The 14,886-nt window shown below is 46.3% G+C and overlaps 1 protein-coding gene across 1 annotated transcript in view; it reads left to right on the plus strand.

Moving 5' to 3' along the window:
• Nucleotides 1-3,971: 3,971 nt before the first annotated feature.
• The window catches only part of LOC125464427 (LHFPL tetraspan subfamily member 7 protein), a 302,276-nt gene continuing 291,361 nt past the window's right edge, over nt 3,972-14,886 (plus strand). The window contains exon 1 of the mRNA XM_059655293.1: nt 3,972-4,330. Coding sequence (XP_059511276.1) covers nt 4,019-4,330 — 312 coding nt within the window. The 5' untranslated portion in view covers nt 3,972-4,018. The remainder of the gene's footprint in view (nt 4,331-14,886) is intronic.

Below are 14,886 nucleotides of genomic sequence, written 5' to 3' on the forward strand. Positions count from 1 at the left end.
CCAACACACATTTTGCTACACAGAACACTCAGGAGAAACCTTCCCTCTGATGCTAAACATGAGCAAAGAGGAACTTCAGACTTCTTTGACAGACGATTATAAGAACATTTTCCTACATGCCAAATGTGAAGCAGCGAGAGGAATATTTAAAAGAGGAATAAATAATCAGTTGGAAAGAAAGAACGTGAATAGAAAGGGCAGGTATTCGGGATTAGAGTAACTGTTGGAGCTGAAGTGGGTCCAATGTGTTGCACTTTTGTTGGAGCTTCTAACCCAATGAAGGGGACAAGAATTTTCATAATTCCATCCCTCTCCTATCAAGAGCTCTGGAGTTGTAGCTATTTTTATATATCATTTACAAAACATACACAGGCTATTCAGTGTTCTTGTTTCCCCCACTTCATCTGAACCCTTTAACATGCCTTCTCCTCCTTCCCCTCTCCAGTGTTTGTCTATCTTCCCGTTAAATGCATCTGATGGAATGATAGTCATGGCAGAGAAAGTCATTCAGTTTGTCATAGTTGTGCCAGTGTCCTGTAAGACCTATTCAACCAGTCTCACTCCTTTGCCTTTAACTTGTAGCCACTAATGGTTTTCTCTTCAAATAGTTGTCTAATATCCTTTTGAGGGCCACACGGTAATCACCCCAAGAATTCCTTGTCATCTCACATTCCACATCCTAGGTAAACAAGTTGCTTGCGAATTTTGTTTTGGATAAATTAGTGATCTCTGGTTTTGCTTCCACAAATAGACCCATTTTGTCCATCTTTGGCAACATCTTTGCAACTTTAAAGGCCTCTGTGGTGTCACTTCTCAGTTCCAGCTCTCACTGCACTTGTAGATATAAAATATGCAAGGCAGATTTCAGAAAATCCTTTTCCCCAGCATAGTTATTTTTAATCACCCTGTTCAGATGTGTATATAGTATCGCTTAAGTGGTGAGAGGTTGGAAAATGTCGATGGGCAATGGGACCTAACCTTGTCAAACATTCACTGAAGGCTAGCATGCAGGAGCAGCAAGCGATTAGAAAGGCTAATGGAATGTTAGCCTTTATCACAGAGATTTTGAGTACCAGAGTGGTAAAGTCTTATTTCAATTGTACAGGAGTTTGGTTAGTCCATGCCCGAATACCGTGTACAGTTGGACTCTGTGCTCTACAATCTGTTCCCCAGATGCACACTGAGACAAACATCGACTGTGCCTGGAGAACCATCAACTTGATGAAGGGTCATCTTTGGTTTGCCTAAAACTTGCTGGTCTTACCGAATAAGGAGTTGATCTTGACTTGGTATGACAGATAGGCACATTCCAAGGTCCAAGACTACCTGCTGAGAGACGCGCTAAAGCTTGCAGCAGCTGCCAACAAGTTGTAGTGGGGAAAGACCGCTGTCTGAGGTCTTTCTGCCAAAGTTAAATGGTAGTCTGTTCAGTTATCAGACCCTCCTGATACCTCAAACATATGTAAATATAATCTTGTACAGGGAAGAAATGCTTTGGGTTTGTTTGTTGGGTAGAATCAGACTGTAGGTGTTTAAAGCTTTGGTAAACATCCATAGCTTGGGTCGTGGGTGAGGTTGTTTCCCTTAATGAAGTAATGGTATTCTACTCCACTTGGAATTTATACTGTCTGGTCCATTATACTGAGTAGTGTCATTTCCTGTTTTGATCTGTATGGCTTTGTATATTGGGTCCAATTCTATGTGTTTGATGATTGCATTACAGGCAGAGAACCATGCCTCTAGGAATTCCCGTGTGTGTCTATGTTTGGCTTCGGCTACTTTGGTTACCTTGTCCCAGTTAAACTGATGGCCTTCGTTGGAGGCTCCACTGATAAACAAGCCAGATCGGTGAGCAAGTCAACAACTTCAGAGTCAAACACCAAAGTTTGCTTGTTCCCTCATCTGCTGCTGTAAAGAACCAAGCTACTTTCGTGACTATGTATGTATATAAAGATATTTTTATGTATAAAATATATTTTCAAAATTTAAAAAAAAGTCTCAGGAAAGATATATTGCCATTGAGGGAGTGCCTTGAAAGTTCTGGCCTGCTGAATTTCTCTTGTGATTTCTGCTTTTGTCTCAGATTCTTCCCTGGTTGGGGAGAATAAAGGAGATGACATATGGAACTGAGATGAGGAAAATGATTTGACACAGAGAGTGGTCAACCTCTGGAATTATCCATCCCAGAGGACTGTGGAAGCTCGGCCTTTAAGTGTATTTAAAGTAGAGTTTGATAGATTTTCGATAACCATGGCGAAGAGTTATGGAGAAAGTGTGGGTACAAGATATTGAAGTCTTCAATCATAGAATCCCTACAGCATGGAAGCGAGTTATTCAGCCCATTTAGTCCCCACCAACCCTCTGAAGAGTATCCCACCACAAAACCCTACATTTCCCAAAGGCATGGGTTCTGAGGAAGGGTCACCAGACCCGAAACATTAACTCTGATTTTTTTCCTTCACAGATGCTGCCAGATGTGCTGAGCTTCTCCAGCGGCTTCCATTTTTGCTCCTGATTTACAGCATCTGCAGTTCTTCTGGTTTTTATTTCCCATGGTCAATCCGTTTAACCTGCGCACCTTTGGACTGTGGGAGGAAAGGCCATGCAGACACGGGGAGAACGTACAAAAAGCACACAGTTGCCCAAGGATGGTATTGAACGCAGGTCAGTAGCGCTGTGAGGTTAACAACTGAGCCACCGTGCCACTGATTGACCGCGATTGTGTTGAATAGCAAAGGAGCTTTGATGGGCTGAATGGCCTACCCCTAATCCTATGTTGTGACACACTTCTGCTAGGGACTTAAACCAGAAACACAAGAGCCCCCCTCTTCCCCATTACGCGTTGGAGCCAATAGTAGCTGTCACTTCAGTAGTTATTCAGAATACACGCGGGGGAGCTAATTGTGCTCAGGATGCGAAAGGCTCCGGCACGTTTTGCCAAGACGATTTGCTTGTTGTCTGCCGATACATAGAACATAGAACATAGAACAGTACAGCACAGAACAGGCCCTTCAGCCCACAATGTTGTGCTGACCATTGATCCTCATGTATGCACCCTCAAATTTCTGTGACCATATACATGTCCAGCCGTCTCTTAAATGACCCCGATGACCTTGCTTCCACAACTGCTGCTGGCAACGCATTCCATGCTCTCACAACTCTCTGCGTAAAGAACCTGCCTCTGATATCCCCTCTATACTTTCCTCCAACCAGCTTAAAACTATGACCCCTCGTGCTAGCCATTTCAGCCCTGGGAAATAGTCTCTGGCTATCGACTCTATCTATGCCTCTCATTATCTTGTATACCTCAATTAGGTCCCCTCTCCTCCTCCTTTTCTCCAATGAAAAGAGACCGAGCTCAGTCAACCTCTCTTCATAAGATAAGCCCTCCAGTCCAGGCAGCATCCTGGTAAACCTCCTCTGAACCCTCTCCAAACATTTCCCTTTCCCTTCACGTCTGCATTCCCCCCACCCCAGTCAAACAAAAACTGGATTGGTTCTCACTGAGAGGCACCTGTATACGCCTAGTGGCACTGAGCAAGCAATGCAACAAAAAACCACACAGAGAGAGAGAGAGGGAGACAGAGAGGAAGCGAGAACCAATCTGTCACAGCAAAGTAAAAAGCTCCTCTTTTCTCTCGAAAGAGCCCACAGAGAGAGAGAGAGAGAGAGGGGCAGAGACAGCACGCTGCCTGGAGAGAGCCTCCCAGTCCATTTTCGCAATTTTGAAGATCCGGATTAATCCCTTTGGGAACTGAACCGAAAACAAAACCCGCAGACGAGTTATTTGTATGGGGGGGGGGGGGAAATAACAGTATCTAGGTGGGACAGATCCAAGTGCGTGATACCAGACCAGAGACCTCACTCCGGAGCAAGACTTCTACCGTTTGATTTGATAAGTGGGAGGTGAGATTGGGGAGGGGGGGGGGCTTGGTGGTAGTTAGGGTTTGCAGGGGAAGAGGTGGGGGGGGAGAAGGAACCCCAAAAGAAGCCACACAAAGTATCAGTTGCCTTCCAGATGCATTCGCTGTTGGATCGGAAAAAGAAGGAAGCGGGTGCTGAGCTGGGCTTGGTGGAGATGCCAGTGGACAGTCTGCTCGGCCAGCCCCAGAAGATGTGGACGTGTGTGGGCTGCATGTGGGTGCTGCTCTCTTCGTGCCTGGTGGCAGTCTGCAGTTTCAGCTTCATCTCCCCCGCTTGGATCGTCAGGGAGAAGAGCAAAGAGTCGGTGAGCTTCGGGCTGCTCTGGTACTGCTCCGAGAGTGTCTATAACTGCTACACCTTTGGGGGTCTGAGCAGCTTCGCTGATATCCCTTCGGGCACCTGGCAGGTAGGTCCCTGATCTAAGGTGTGTGTGTGTGTGTGGGGGGGGGGGGGGTTGTGTTGGGGGTAAAGATACCTCCATAGTTTGGTTTGCTCACATTTTAACAACCACCAGGTTTCAAACCCTCACCGATTGCTTCCAAGCCCTGAAAGGAGAGACAGATATGTTTCCTAAACAACTCAAAGACGTTTAAAATTTCTGGAGAAGCTGAAGCAGGGTCTGGCAGAGACCCATCCAGACTAAAGACTTAGTCTGGATGGAAGAGGCAAATTGTTAAGGTGCAGGATACCATTCGGCCCATCGATTCTGACTCCCATCTCTTGAGCATTTTGATTGAGGGCTCCCCTTTCCTTGCCCCCCTCCCACCCCTCACCTATCCGCAATTGAAATGATCGAGTGACAAAACTAAATGATTGGTGCAGGTATTAGATCTTGTTTTGATTCTGGATTCTCTTCAAGATGTTCCTTCTCCCTCACAAGTGACAATTCGGTGCTGGGTTTTATGAATGATATGCCGCTCGGACCTGGAAAGCATTAAGGAGGAGAAAGCAACTTTCAATACCTCCAGTGGCTAATTAAAAGGGCTAGTTCCTCTTGACAATATCCAGTGCTAATTCCCCCGCCCTACCATCACTGCCAACAATTTTCAAGCTGAGTTTCAGCATTGTTGATCCCAACTCGCAAGGCGTAAAGTAGTTTTCTTTCAAAATAAAGCAAACACATTATTTAGATTCTGCGCTACTCGGTATCTCTCCGTATCCTGTAAACCTGGCGATTAATCTGTATTGACTAGTATTCGGCGTAAAGTTGTATCTGTGTACTGATTTGCATAGGAAGCTTTGTGCATTACCGGTATGCTTGGATTTAGCAGGAATGTGGGCCTATTTCTTTTTAAAAAAAGTTAGCGTCCTTTCTAACAATTGTCATTGCTTCTGCATTTAATGCAGTCGTCATACACTGGGGTTCCGCCGTCCAAGACGGCTTTGGACCAGGTTTGGGTGAGCTCTCACAGGCGCAAGCTTCCTCATCAACGATGCAAACGTGGATTTGAGCGATTTGAGCTATCAGTTCTTTTCCAGTGGAAGTGCGGGCGCTGTAAAAAGAATTCGAACCAGCAGGAGGCGCAGTCGGTCGCCCTGATCTCTGAGCAGTCATACCACTGCACCGGTCCTGTCTAAATATTCCCACCCCCGCCTCAATCGGATGGCCAGCAGGGTTTGAAGAGCCTAACAAAAAAATAAACTTTATGTTTCAATGTAATTTAGCGTTTCCATCCCCAGGACTGTTTTCTACCAGGCATTGTTCTGCCCAAACACTCGATTTTTTTTCTTTTTTTGTTAAAATAATTAAATCTTGGCTTTGTAAGCAGAGTGGGAGGAGATGTTGTGAAACATTAGAAAACAGGAACAGAGGTAGAAAATGCAGGCTTACAGGGATAGGATGGGATGGTTTTTGGAGGGTCAGGGTGAACTCCATTGAAGAAATGGCCCACTTTTAAATGTAGGGATTCTACGATTCTACCCTTCCAGCCTGCTGTGTCATTCAATGTCATCGCGACTGACCATCCAATGTGTTCCTGCTTCCTGCCCACACCCTTTCAGTCCTTTAGATTGAAGAACTATTGCCTAACTCCTTTCGAGGAAGGGAGATTGTCCGTGGCTTCGATCTAGAACTTGATCACAATTTGTATCGGCTGGAAACCGAAAAGAAACTCCGAATACTTTTCGTGTCTCTAAACCTCTTCGGCATTCATTTCCGATACATGTTAAGCAGAAAAAAAAGACAAATTGTTAACGATCTTCATCAAAAAGACCTCTGGCAAACTTTGTAAAACAGTGATACCAGAACACAGCACGCCACTTCAATGTTTGAAAATGATGCATAATTCTTCAGGGGTCATCACTCACCCACCAACAAAATAAAAAATTCGGCAAACATTTTCATTTCAGGACCACTACAGGTCCTTTAACCCAAGACGTGAGTGGACTTCTCATGGTTACTGCTGTTGCTAAATGAAAATTGGCAGTAGATTAATTATAGCTTGTGTGCTGAACATTAAACATCGGGTCATTTAGAAGAATCTTGTGCATGGGCCAGGTCTGTATACTTAAGGGTTACAAATGGACTAGAAATAATGTGTAACTGAATTATGAAATACAGTTTTAATGTACTAGCTTTTCCGCGTTTTGATCAGTTTCAGATATTTTCTAATTGACCTGTTCGGAGATGTTATTACACATCTCTGGAGCAGCTCAGGATCAGTTTTATGGTGATCAGGGACTGACAACACTCGTTTCACTGGCAAGTGTAAGTTATTTGTCTGTGAAACTTGGTTATCTGATCGAGTACTTGTCTATATTGATCTGATGAGTTAAGTTAACCTTTTGAAGAACCACAGTGGTATCTTTGGACTAAATTGAACGACAGTAAATATCACACTTCCACTTCATCACAGACCTACAGCAGACTGAATAAGAAGTGTTAAGGCAATGCTAGATATCACAGTCACCCTGATTATCACCACTATAGAAAAGAAATTGTCTTTTTTTATTCCCTGATCCCAGTGATCTCTGCTGCAAACATGATATTAGGTGAAAACAAGGGAGGCCTGGGTTGTGATGGTCTCCATTGTGGAATAGCTAGTCAACAATCTCTGTCTAGGTGAGCATGTGGGAAATGTAAAACGTTTTGACATATTGTGATTTGATGCAGTATTTAATGACTGACATGGTAACATGGTAACAAGACATGTTCTTACACATCATTCACAACTGGAGTTTTACAGGAACAAATGTCAGTTCAGATACTGATTGAAAGCCAGTTGTTCCAAAGCCGGGCTCTGTCGGGTTTAGTATAATGGTGCACAATTCATTCATATTTGGTTTGTTAATTTTGAAACATTTTCCATTCTTGCTTTCCTTGCTTCAGTTTCTGGACACACAATGCTAGTTTATTAAAAAAAACATGTTAAATTGTTCATTGATAATGGGAACTGCAGATGCTGGAGAATCCAAGATAATAAAATGTGAGGCTGGATGAACACAGCAGGCCAAGCAGCATCTCAGGAGCACAAAAGCTGACGTTTCGGGCCTAGACCCTTCATCAGAGAGGGGGATGGGGTGAGGGAACTGGAATAAATAGGGAGAGAGGGGGAGGCGGACCAAAGATGGAGAGAAAAGAAGATAGGTGGAGGGGAGAGTATAGGTGGGGAGGTAGGGACGGGATAGGTCAGTCCAGGGAAGATGGACAGGTCAAGGAGGCGGGATGAGGTGGTAGGTCAGAAATGGAGGTGCGGCTTGAGGTGGGAGGAAGGGATGGGTGAGAAGAAGAACAGGTTAGGGAGGCAGAGACAGGCTGGGCTGGTTTTGGGATGCAGTGGGGGGAGGGGACGACCACCATCCCCCCCAGACCTCCTACTGACCACCATCCCCCCCAGACCTCCTACCGACCACCATCCCCCCCAGACCTCCTACTGACCACCATCCCCCCAGACCTCCTACTGACTGAGGACGAACGGTCAGTCCTAAGCAAGGGGCTCACGTTTGTCCCCCTCCACCCACATATCAATGAATACCAGTCACGTTTGAGCATCGAGCAGTTTTTCCGTTGCCTTCGCCTCCATGCTTACTTCTTTAACCGGGAGCCTAACCCTCCCTCCACTGACCCCTTCACCCGCCTCCAACACAAGTCCTCTTCCTGGCCACCACCCCCAGGCCTCTGACCCTCCCTTGACCTCCTCATCTCCATCTGCCGTTGAGACATCAACCGCCTCAACCTCTCCCCCGCAGAATGGGCAGCCCTCCGCTCCAGCCCCAACCTCACCATCAAACCCACACACAAGGGTGGCGCAGTGGTAGTATGGCGCACTGACCTCTACATCGCCGAGGCCAAATGCCAACTCTCCGACACCTCTTCCTACCGCCACCTCGATCATGACCCCACCCCCAAGCACCAAACCATCATCTCCAACACCATCCATGACCTCATCACCTCAGGGGACCTTCCACCCACAGCCTCCAACCTCATTGTTCCCCAACCCCGCACGGCCCGTTTCTATCTCCTTCCCAAAATCCACAAACCTGCCTGCCCTGCTTGACCCATTGTCTCAGCCTGTTCCTGCCCCACCAAACTCATCTCCACCTACCTGGAATCCATTTTCTCCCCTTTGGTCCAGGAACCCGCTGACTACGTCTGTGACACCACCCACACCCTCCACCTCCTCCAGGGCTTCCAATTCCCTGGCCCCCAACACCTCATTTTCACCATGGACGTCCAGTCCCTATACACCTGTATTCCTCATGCAGATGGCCTCAAGGCCCTCCGCTTCTTACCGTCCCGCAGGCCCAACCAATCCCCCTCCACCGACACCCTCATCTTCTCAACTTCTCTTTCGATTCCTCCCACTTCCTACAGACAAAGGAGGTGGCCATGGGTACCTGCATGGGCCCAAGCTATGCCTGCCTCTTTGTAGGTTATGTGGAATAGTCCGTCTTCCGCACCTACACTGGCCCCAAACCCCACCTCTTCCTCCGTTACATTGATGACTGTATCGGCGCCGCCTCTTGCTCCCCAGAGGAGCTCGAACAGTTCATCCACTTCACCAACACCTTCCACCCCAACCTCAAGTTCACCTGGGCCATCTCCAACACATCTCTCACCTTCCTGGACCTGTCAGCCCCCATCTCAGGTAACCAGCTAGAAACTGATGTCGATTTCAAGCCCACTGACTCCCACAGCTACCTAGAATATATCTCCTCCCACCCACCCTCCTAAAAAAATTCCATCCCCTATTCCCAATTCATCCGCCTCCGCCGCATCTGCTCCCAGGATGAGGCATTCCACTCGCGCACATCCCAGATGCCCACGTTCTTCAAGGACCGCAACTTTCCCCCCACAGTGGTCGAAAACGCCCTTGACCGCGTCTCCCGCATTTCCCGCAACACATCCCTCACACCCCGCCCCCGCCACAACCGCCCCCAGAGAATCCCCCTCATTCTCACATACCGCCCCACCAACCTCCGGATACAACGCATCATCCTCCAACACTTCTGCCATCTACAATCCGACCCCACCACCCAGCCATTTTTCCATCCCCACCCTTGTCTGCTTTCTGGAGAGACCACTCTCTCTGTGACTCCCTTGTCTGCTCCACACTCTCCTCCAACCCCACCACACCTGGCACCTTCCCCTGCAACCGCAGGAAGTGCTACACTTGCCCCCACACCTCCTCCCGCACCCCCATCCCAGGCCCCAAAGATGACTTTCCACATTAAGCAGAGGTTCACTTGCACGTCTCCCAATGTGGTGTACTGTATCCATTGTACCCGGTATGGCTTCCTCTACATTGGGGAAAGCAAGCGGAGTCTTGGGGACCGCTTTGCAGAACACCTCCGCTGGGTACGCAACAAACAACTGCACCTCCCAGTCGAGAACCATTTTAACTCCCCCTCCCATTCCTCAGACGACATGTCCATCATGGGCCTCCTGCAGTGCCACAATGATGCCACCCGAAGGTTGCAGGAACAGCGACTCATATTCTGCTTGGGAACCCTGCAGCCTAATGGTACCAGTGTGGACTTCACCAGCTTCAAAATCTCCCCTTCCCCCACTGCATCCCAAAACCAGCCCAGTTCTTCCCCTCCCCCCACTGCATCACAAAACCAGCCCAGCTCGTCCCCTCCCCCCACTGCATCCCAAAAACAGCCCAGCCTGTCTCCACTTCCCTAACCTGTTCTTCCTCTCTCCCATCCCTTCTTCCCACCCCAAGCCGCACCTCCATTTCCTAACTACTACCTCTCCCCGCCTCCTTGACCTGTCCGTCTTCCCTGGACTGACCTATTCCCTCCCTACCTCCTCGCCTATACTCTCCTGTCTACCTATCTTCTTTTCTTTTCTCCGCCTCCCCCTCTCTCCCTATTTATTCCAGTTCCCTCTCTCCATCCCCCTCTCTGATGAAGGGTCTAGGCCCGAAACGTCAGCTTTTGTGCTCCTAAGATGCTGCTGGGCCTGCTGTGTTCATCCAGCTCCACACTTTGTTATCTAAAATTGTTCACTAATCATTTGCTGGGTACCCCTATGTTCTGGTAGTGGAGCCCAAATGTTAACTTTTCAACTGGACTCATCCTTCCAGTTTGGAGCGTTGCCATGAGTGAGCCCTTCAAATGATTTAACTCTTCCTTTAGATTTCCAGCTTTCCAATATTTAATTTCCAGCAGGTTTCAGGCAAGGCATATTGTGGATTAGTCCTAATTCGAGCATATTAAAACAGATTTACTGACTTGGATTGCCTAGCAGGAAGCCTCATTTGCAAATGTACAAACGATAAATTCTAGCTTCCATCAAGAAGGTACATGCTTGGAAACACCTTTGAGCTTCTGAGAGAACAGGGTCTTCCAGCATCATGGAGGCCATACCTGTAAAAAATGAGGACATAACACAGCAGACTAGTTTTCCTGTGCATTCCTGCCTCTGAGGGACCTTACGAAGGGAGGGTCAACACGGCAGCAATTAACCAATCCATCAGCAGCAGATAGGCAATTAGGCTTAATAACAGCACCAAGATCTATCTTGTGCTGGGTGACCCCAACTGTGTATTGAGCCCTTGTTGGAGTCTGCCTCTTGGTGGCAGACAATAATTCAAATGGATATGCAGTGGGCATTATTTAGTCTTTGTGTGTTAATTTAAGGAGGAATATTGTGTCGGACACTACAAGAGCTTTGTTGTTCTTTGTAAAATACCATTAATTTCTTTCAATGGGCAATGGATCCTTGGCCTCATCTTCGAAGTTGAAAGAAGTTTTTCTCAGTACTGTGCCAAAGGGCTGGGCTAAATTAAGGGCTAAAGTTATTGAATGGGGCTTGAACCTTTCACTGTTGAATTTAAGATGAAAGTGCTACCATTTAAGACAAACTGACACTGGAATGGAATCCATCCAGTATAGTGAGCTGAAGTCTTTATTTTGAGGTGGTGTAGTGGACAACAAAGAAGGTTACCTCAGGGTACATCAGGATCTTGATCAGATGGGCTAATGGGCCAATGGGCCAAGGAGTGACAGATAGAGTTAAATTTAGATAAATATGGGGTGCTGCATTTTGGAAAGGCAAATCAGGACAGGATTTATATACTTACTGGTAAGGTCCTGGGGAGTGTTGCTGAACAAAGAGACCTTGGAGTGCAGGTTCATAGTTCCTTGAAAATGGAGTTGCAGGTAGATAGGATAATGAAGATGGCATTTGCTATGCTTGCCTTCATTGGTCAGTGCATTGAATATAGGAGTTGGGAGGTCATGTCGTGGCTGTACAGAATATTGGTTAGGCCACTATTGGAATACTGCACGCAGTTCTGGCCTCCCTGCTATGGGAAGGATGTTATGAAACTCTAAAGGGATCAGTAAAAAGATGGAGGATTTGAACTATAGGGAGAGGCTGAATAGGCTGGGGCTGAGGGTTGGCCTTATAGAGGTTTATAAAATCATGAGGCGCATGGATAGGGTCTTTTCCCTGGGGTGGGTGAGTCGAAAGCTAGAGGGCATAGGTTCAAGGTGAGAGGAGAAAGATTTAAAAAGGACCTAAGAGGCAACATTTTCATGCAGAGTGCAGTGCGTGTATGGAATGAGCTGCCAGAGGAAGTGGTGGAGGCTGGTATAATTCCCAACATTTAAAAGGCATCTGGATGGCTAAATGAAATGGAAACGTGTCAAGGGATGTGGGCCAAATGCTGGCAAATGGGACTAGATCAGTTTAGGATATCTGGTTGGCATGGATGAGTTGGACCAAAGGATCTGTTTCTGTGCCTTCCATCTGTATTAATCTATGACTCTAAGTTGTTGATGCTCTGTTTCTGTGCTGTACATCTGTATTAATCTATGACTCTAAGTTGTTGATGTTGTATACAGACATAACCCGCTTTGCTGTATATTAGGTATGGGAGAAGTTGAGAGGTGTTGAGGCTGAGGCTCCCACACCTACAGAAGTGTGAATTGTAGTTCTTTGAGGAACTATTTCAATTACTTCAGTTGTATTCTATGGCTAAGTTGACTGGATTGCTAAACTCCACCGACAGTTGCCGTAGCAAATGGCAAGGAGAATCCTTGTCTCATAGATTTACAGGTACAGGCACTGGTGGAGGATATGGAGATACAAGTAACTTTGGCAAATCTACAAAGTGATGGAATCCCCTTACCTTTAAATGTTAGCAGGGGAAACTTGCAGGAGCTACTCATTTCACACCTTGGCCCAGCAAACATTGTGTAGCACTACTTGTGTTTGGGATTAATCCCTTCAATATCCTAATTGTGGCTAGAGAAACGTTTGCACATACAGAGCTGAAGAAGAAATTAAGACGTATTTGCAATGTGATCATGTTTTGACTACGATATGATACCCATGCCAGCAATGTGCCCCTGGAGGGCGTTCCTCTTTCTTTCTCTTTCACTGTGTCTCAGTACAGTTCTGGGGTTTGTAGGGGGTGGAGGCACTTTGTAGTACAGTGCAGCTTGTTGACCTTGGCGTTTTGGTCTGGTGAGCCTGGAGGCATTTGAGTCTGGAGGGGCTAGGCAAGCTGAATGTGCCCTGCCCCAAGGCAGGTTCACCCTCCTTGGCTTGGACTGCCAGTGTTGAGGCTGGCAGGGACGGTGGAGGTAGAAGGCTCGTACAATTCTGCAATGTTCTGTCAGTAGGGCTGTTGGAAGCACGGGTGCCTACTGGCACCACCCCGTCTCCTGGCGACAAAGGGGCACCTGAAGTCAGCTCAAGGTGTCTTACCACCCTGCGACCTCAGCACCAATAGCAAGTGCGATGGAGTGTAGATCTGTGCACTTACCCAGCAGAGTTTGGAAGTGTTTGACTTGGCAGTCTTTGGAAGCCACCAACCTGTCCATGGAGGGAGCCGGATGCTCCCATGCCTGAGGCAGCGAGGACCCAACCTTCAGATCAGGTTGGCCAGTGGCCTGACAAACCCTCCCACCATTTATGCAGAGCAGTGAGCTCACAAATAGGCGACATCATCGGCTCCCCTTCTGCCTGGGGTTAGCAGGTTCCTGGTCTCCAGCAGTTCTCCAAGTGCCTGAAGTGCTTTTTCCTTGGAAAGTTGGGGAGGTGTGGCAGTGATGTACTCACTAGCAGTTACCTTCAACTCATATATTGCAAACTTTGCCCCCAAGGTGTCAGTATCTGTGCAGGTGGGCTTGTCAGGGGAGTCTCCTGGTGCATCCTCTGAGGCATCTGTACTCTCGTCCTGAAAGTGAGGGAAGGGGATGTATTGTTCCTTACAGCTACAACTGCTCCCAAACCATTTGTAAGGTTTTTTTATGATAAATTTCAGTGGTGCATTCTTCAGAGGATCAGTGTGAATAGGACAAAAGGTGCCTCACTTAAATCAGTTAGAAGGAAGAAATCTCACTGAGAGACATGTAGGGGAGAAAATGATTTGTCTTGGGCCCTGGTGCAAGGTGGGCAAAGTCAATGATCCGTCGATTCCACGCAGTCCTTGATTGTTAATTCCATCTATTGCAGAGGGACTAAATGTCAGGTGCTGCCAAGAACAGGTTACAAATTCAGTCCCACCCATTCAATGGCTTCGCCAAGACAAATTTCATCCAGCAGAGGCTAAAGTAACAGCTATAAATTAGAATCGCTAATTTAATGTAGAATCATGTACAGAAAAATAAAGAAAGAGGTGGAAGGAAACCTGTATTATTTGAAAAGAAATAGAAAGAAAAATTTTTAAAAATGTAAATTTCAGTTTTTGAAATATCTCCAACAATAATTAAGATCTGCAGGAACGAGCATCCGTGTTATAAATGTACACCTTCAGTGCAAGAGAAATTATTTGGCAGTAGTACAGGCTTCTCGTGCACTAAAAGAATATACTTACACCTAAATCTACCAGCTCTAAACATTTTGGGCATATTTATTTGGTAACTATTTGGTTAGTAGCAACTTCATATTGTTCATACGTTTTAATACTAAATCTCCCAGTGAGTTATTGTTGTAGTTAAACTTGTTAAGGAACAGGGCGTTTTTATCTGGAATTTCACAAGTTTAGATTTTGGAAGTTGCTGTCCAATTGCTCCCTAATCATAGTGAGCACTGATATCTTAATTGTTATTCTAAACGTAAACTGCAGGCCATGGCTTTTACTAAACTAAATTGCTTTCTAAAATCTCAGAGCTGTGGTTAATTTATTACAACAAGATTGGTTCCAGAAAAACATCTCCTTGTTGCAAGACGCAGGGAGATTAGTCAGAACACAAGCATAACCTTTTCTATATCCAATGATAGCATATACTGGAGTAATTGTGAATCTGTAAACCATCACCATGCAAGGACCCAACCACAAAGCAATACATGAATAGTTTTTGTAGCATCTAAACAGCTCATATAATACTTGGTTAAGTACAAATTCAGTCTTGAAGAGATATATCTGATTAGTAATTGAAAGACCCAGTGAAAAGTCAAAATTGCTGACAACACTGAAACCAGTCCAAAATGGTAAAAGTACATTACTGCCAGCCTGTTGTGATTTGCAGTAAATACTTAATTGTAATGATGTGCACTGTCTT

Source organism: Stegostoma tigrinum, chromosome 27 (genome assembly GCF_030684315.1).
Source record: "Stegostoma tigrinum isolate sSteTig4 chromosome 27, sSteTig4.hap1, whole genome shotgun sequence".
Taxonomy (NCBI): domain Eukaryota; kingdom Metazoa; phylum Chordata; class Chondrichthyes; order Orectolobiformes; family Stegostomatidae; genus Stegostoma; species Stegostoma tigrinum.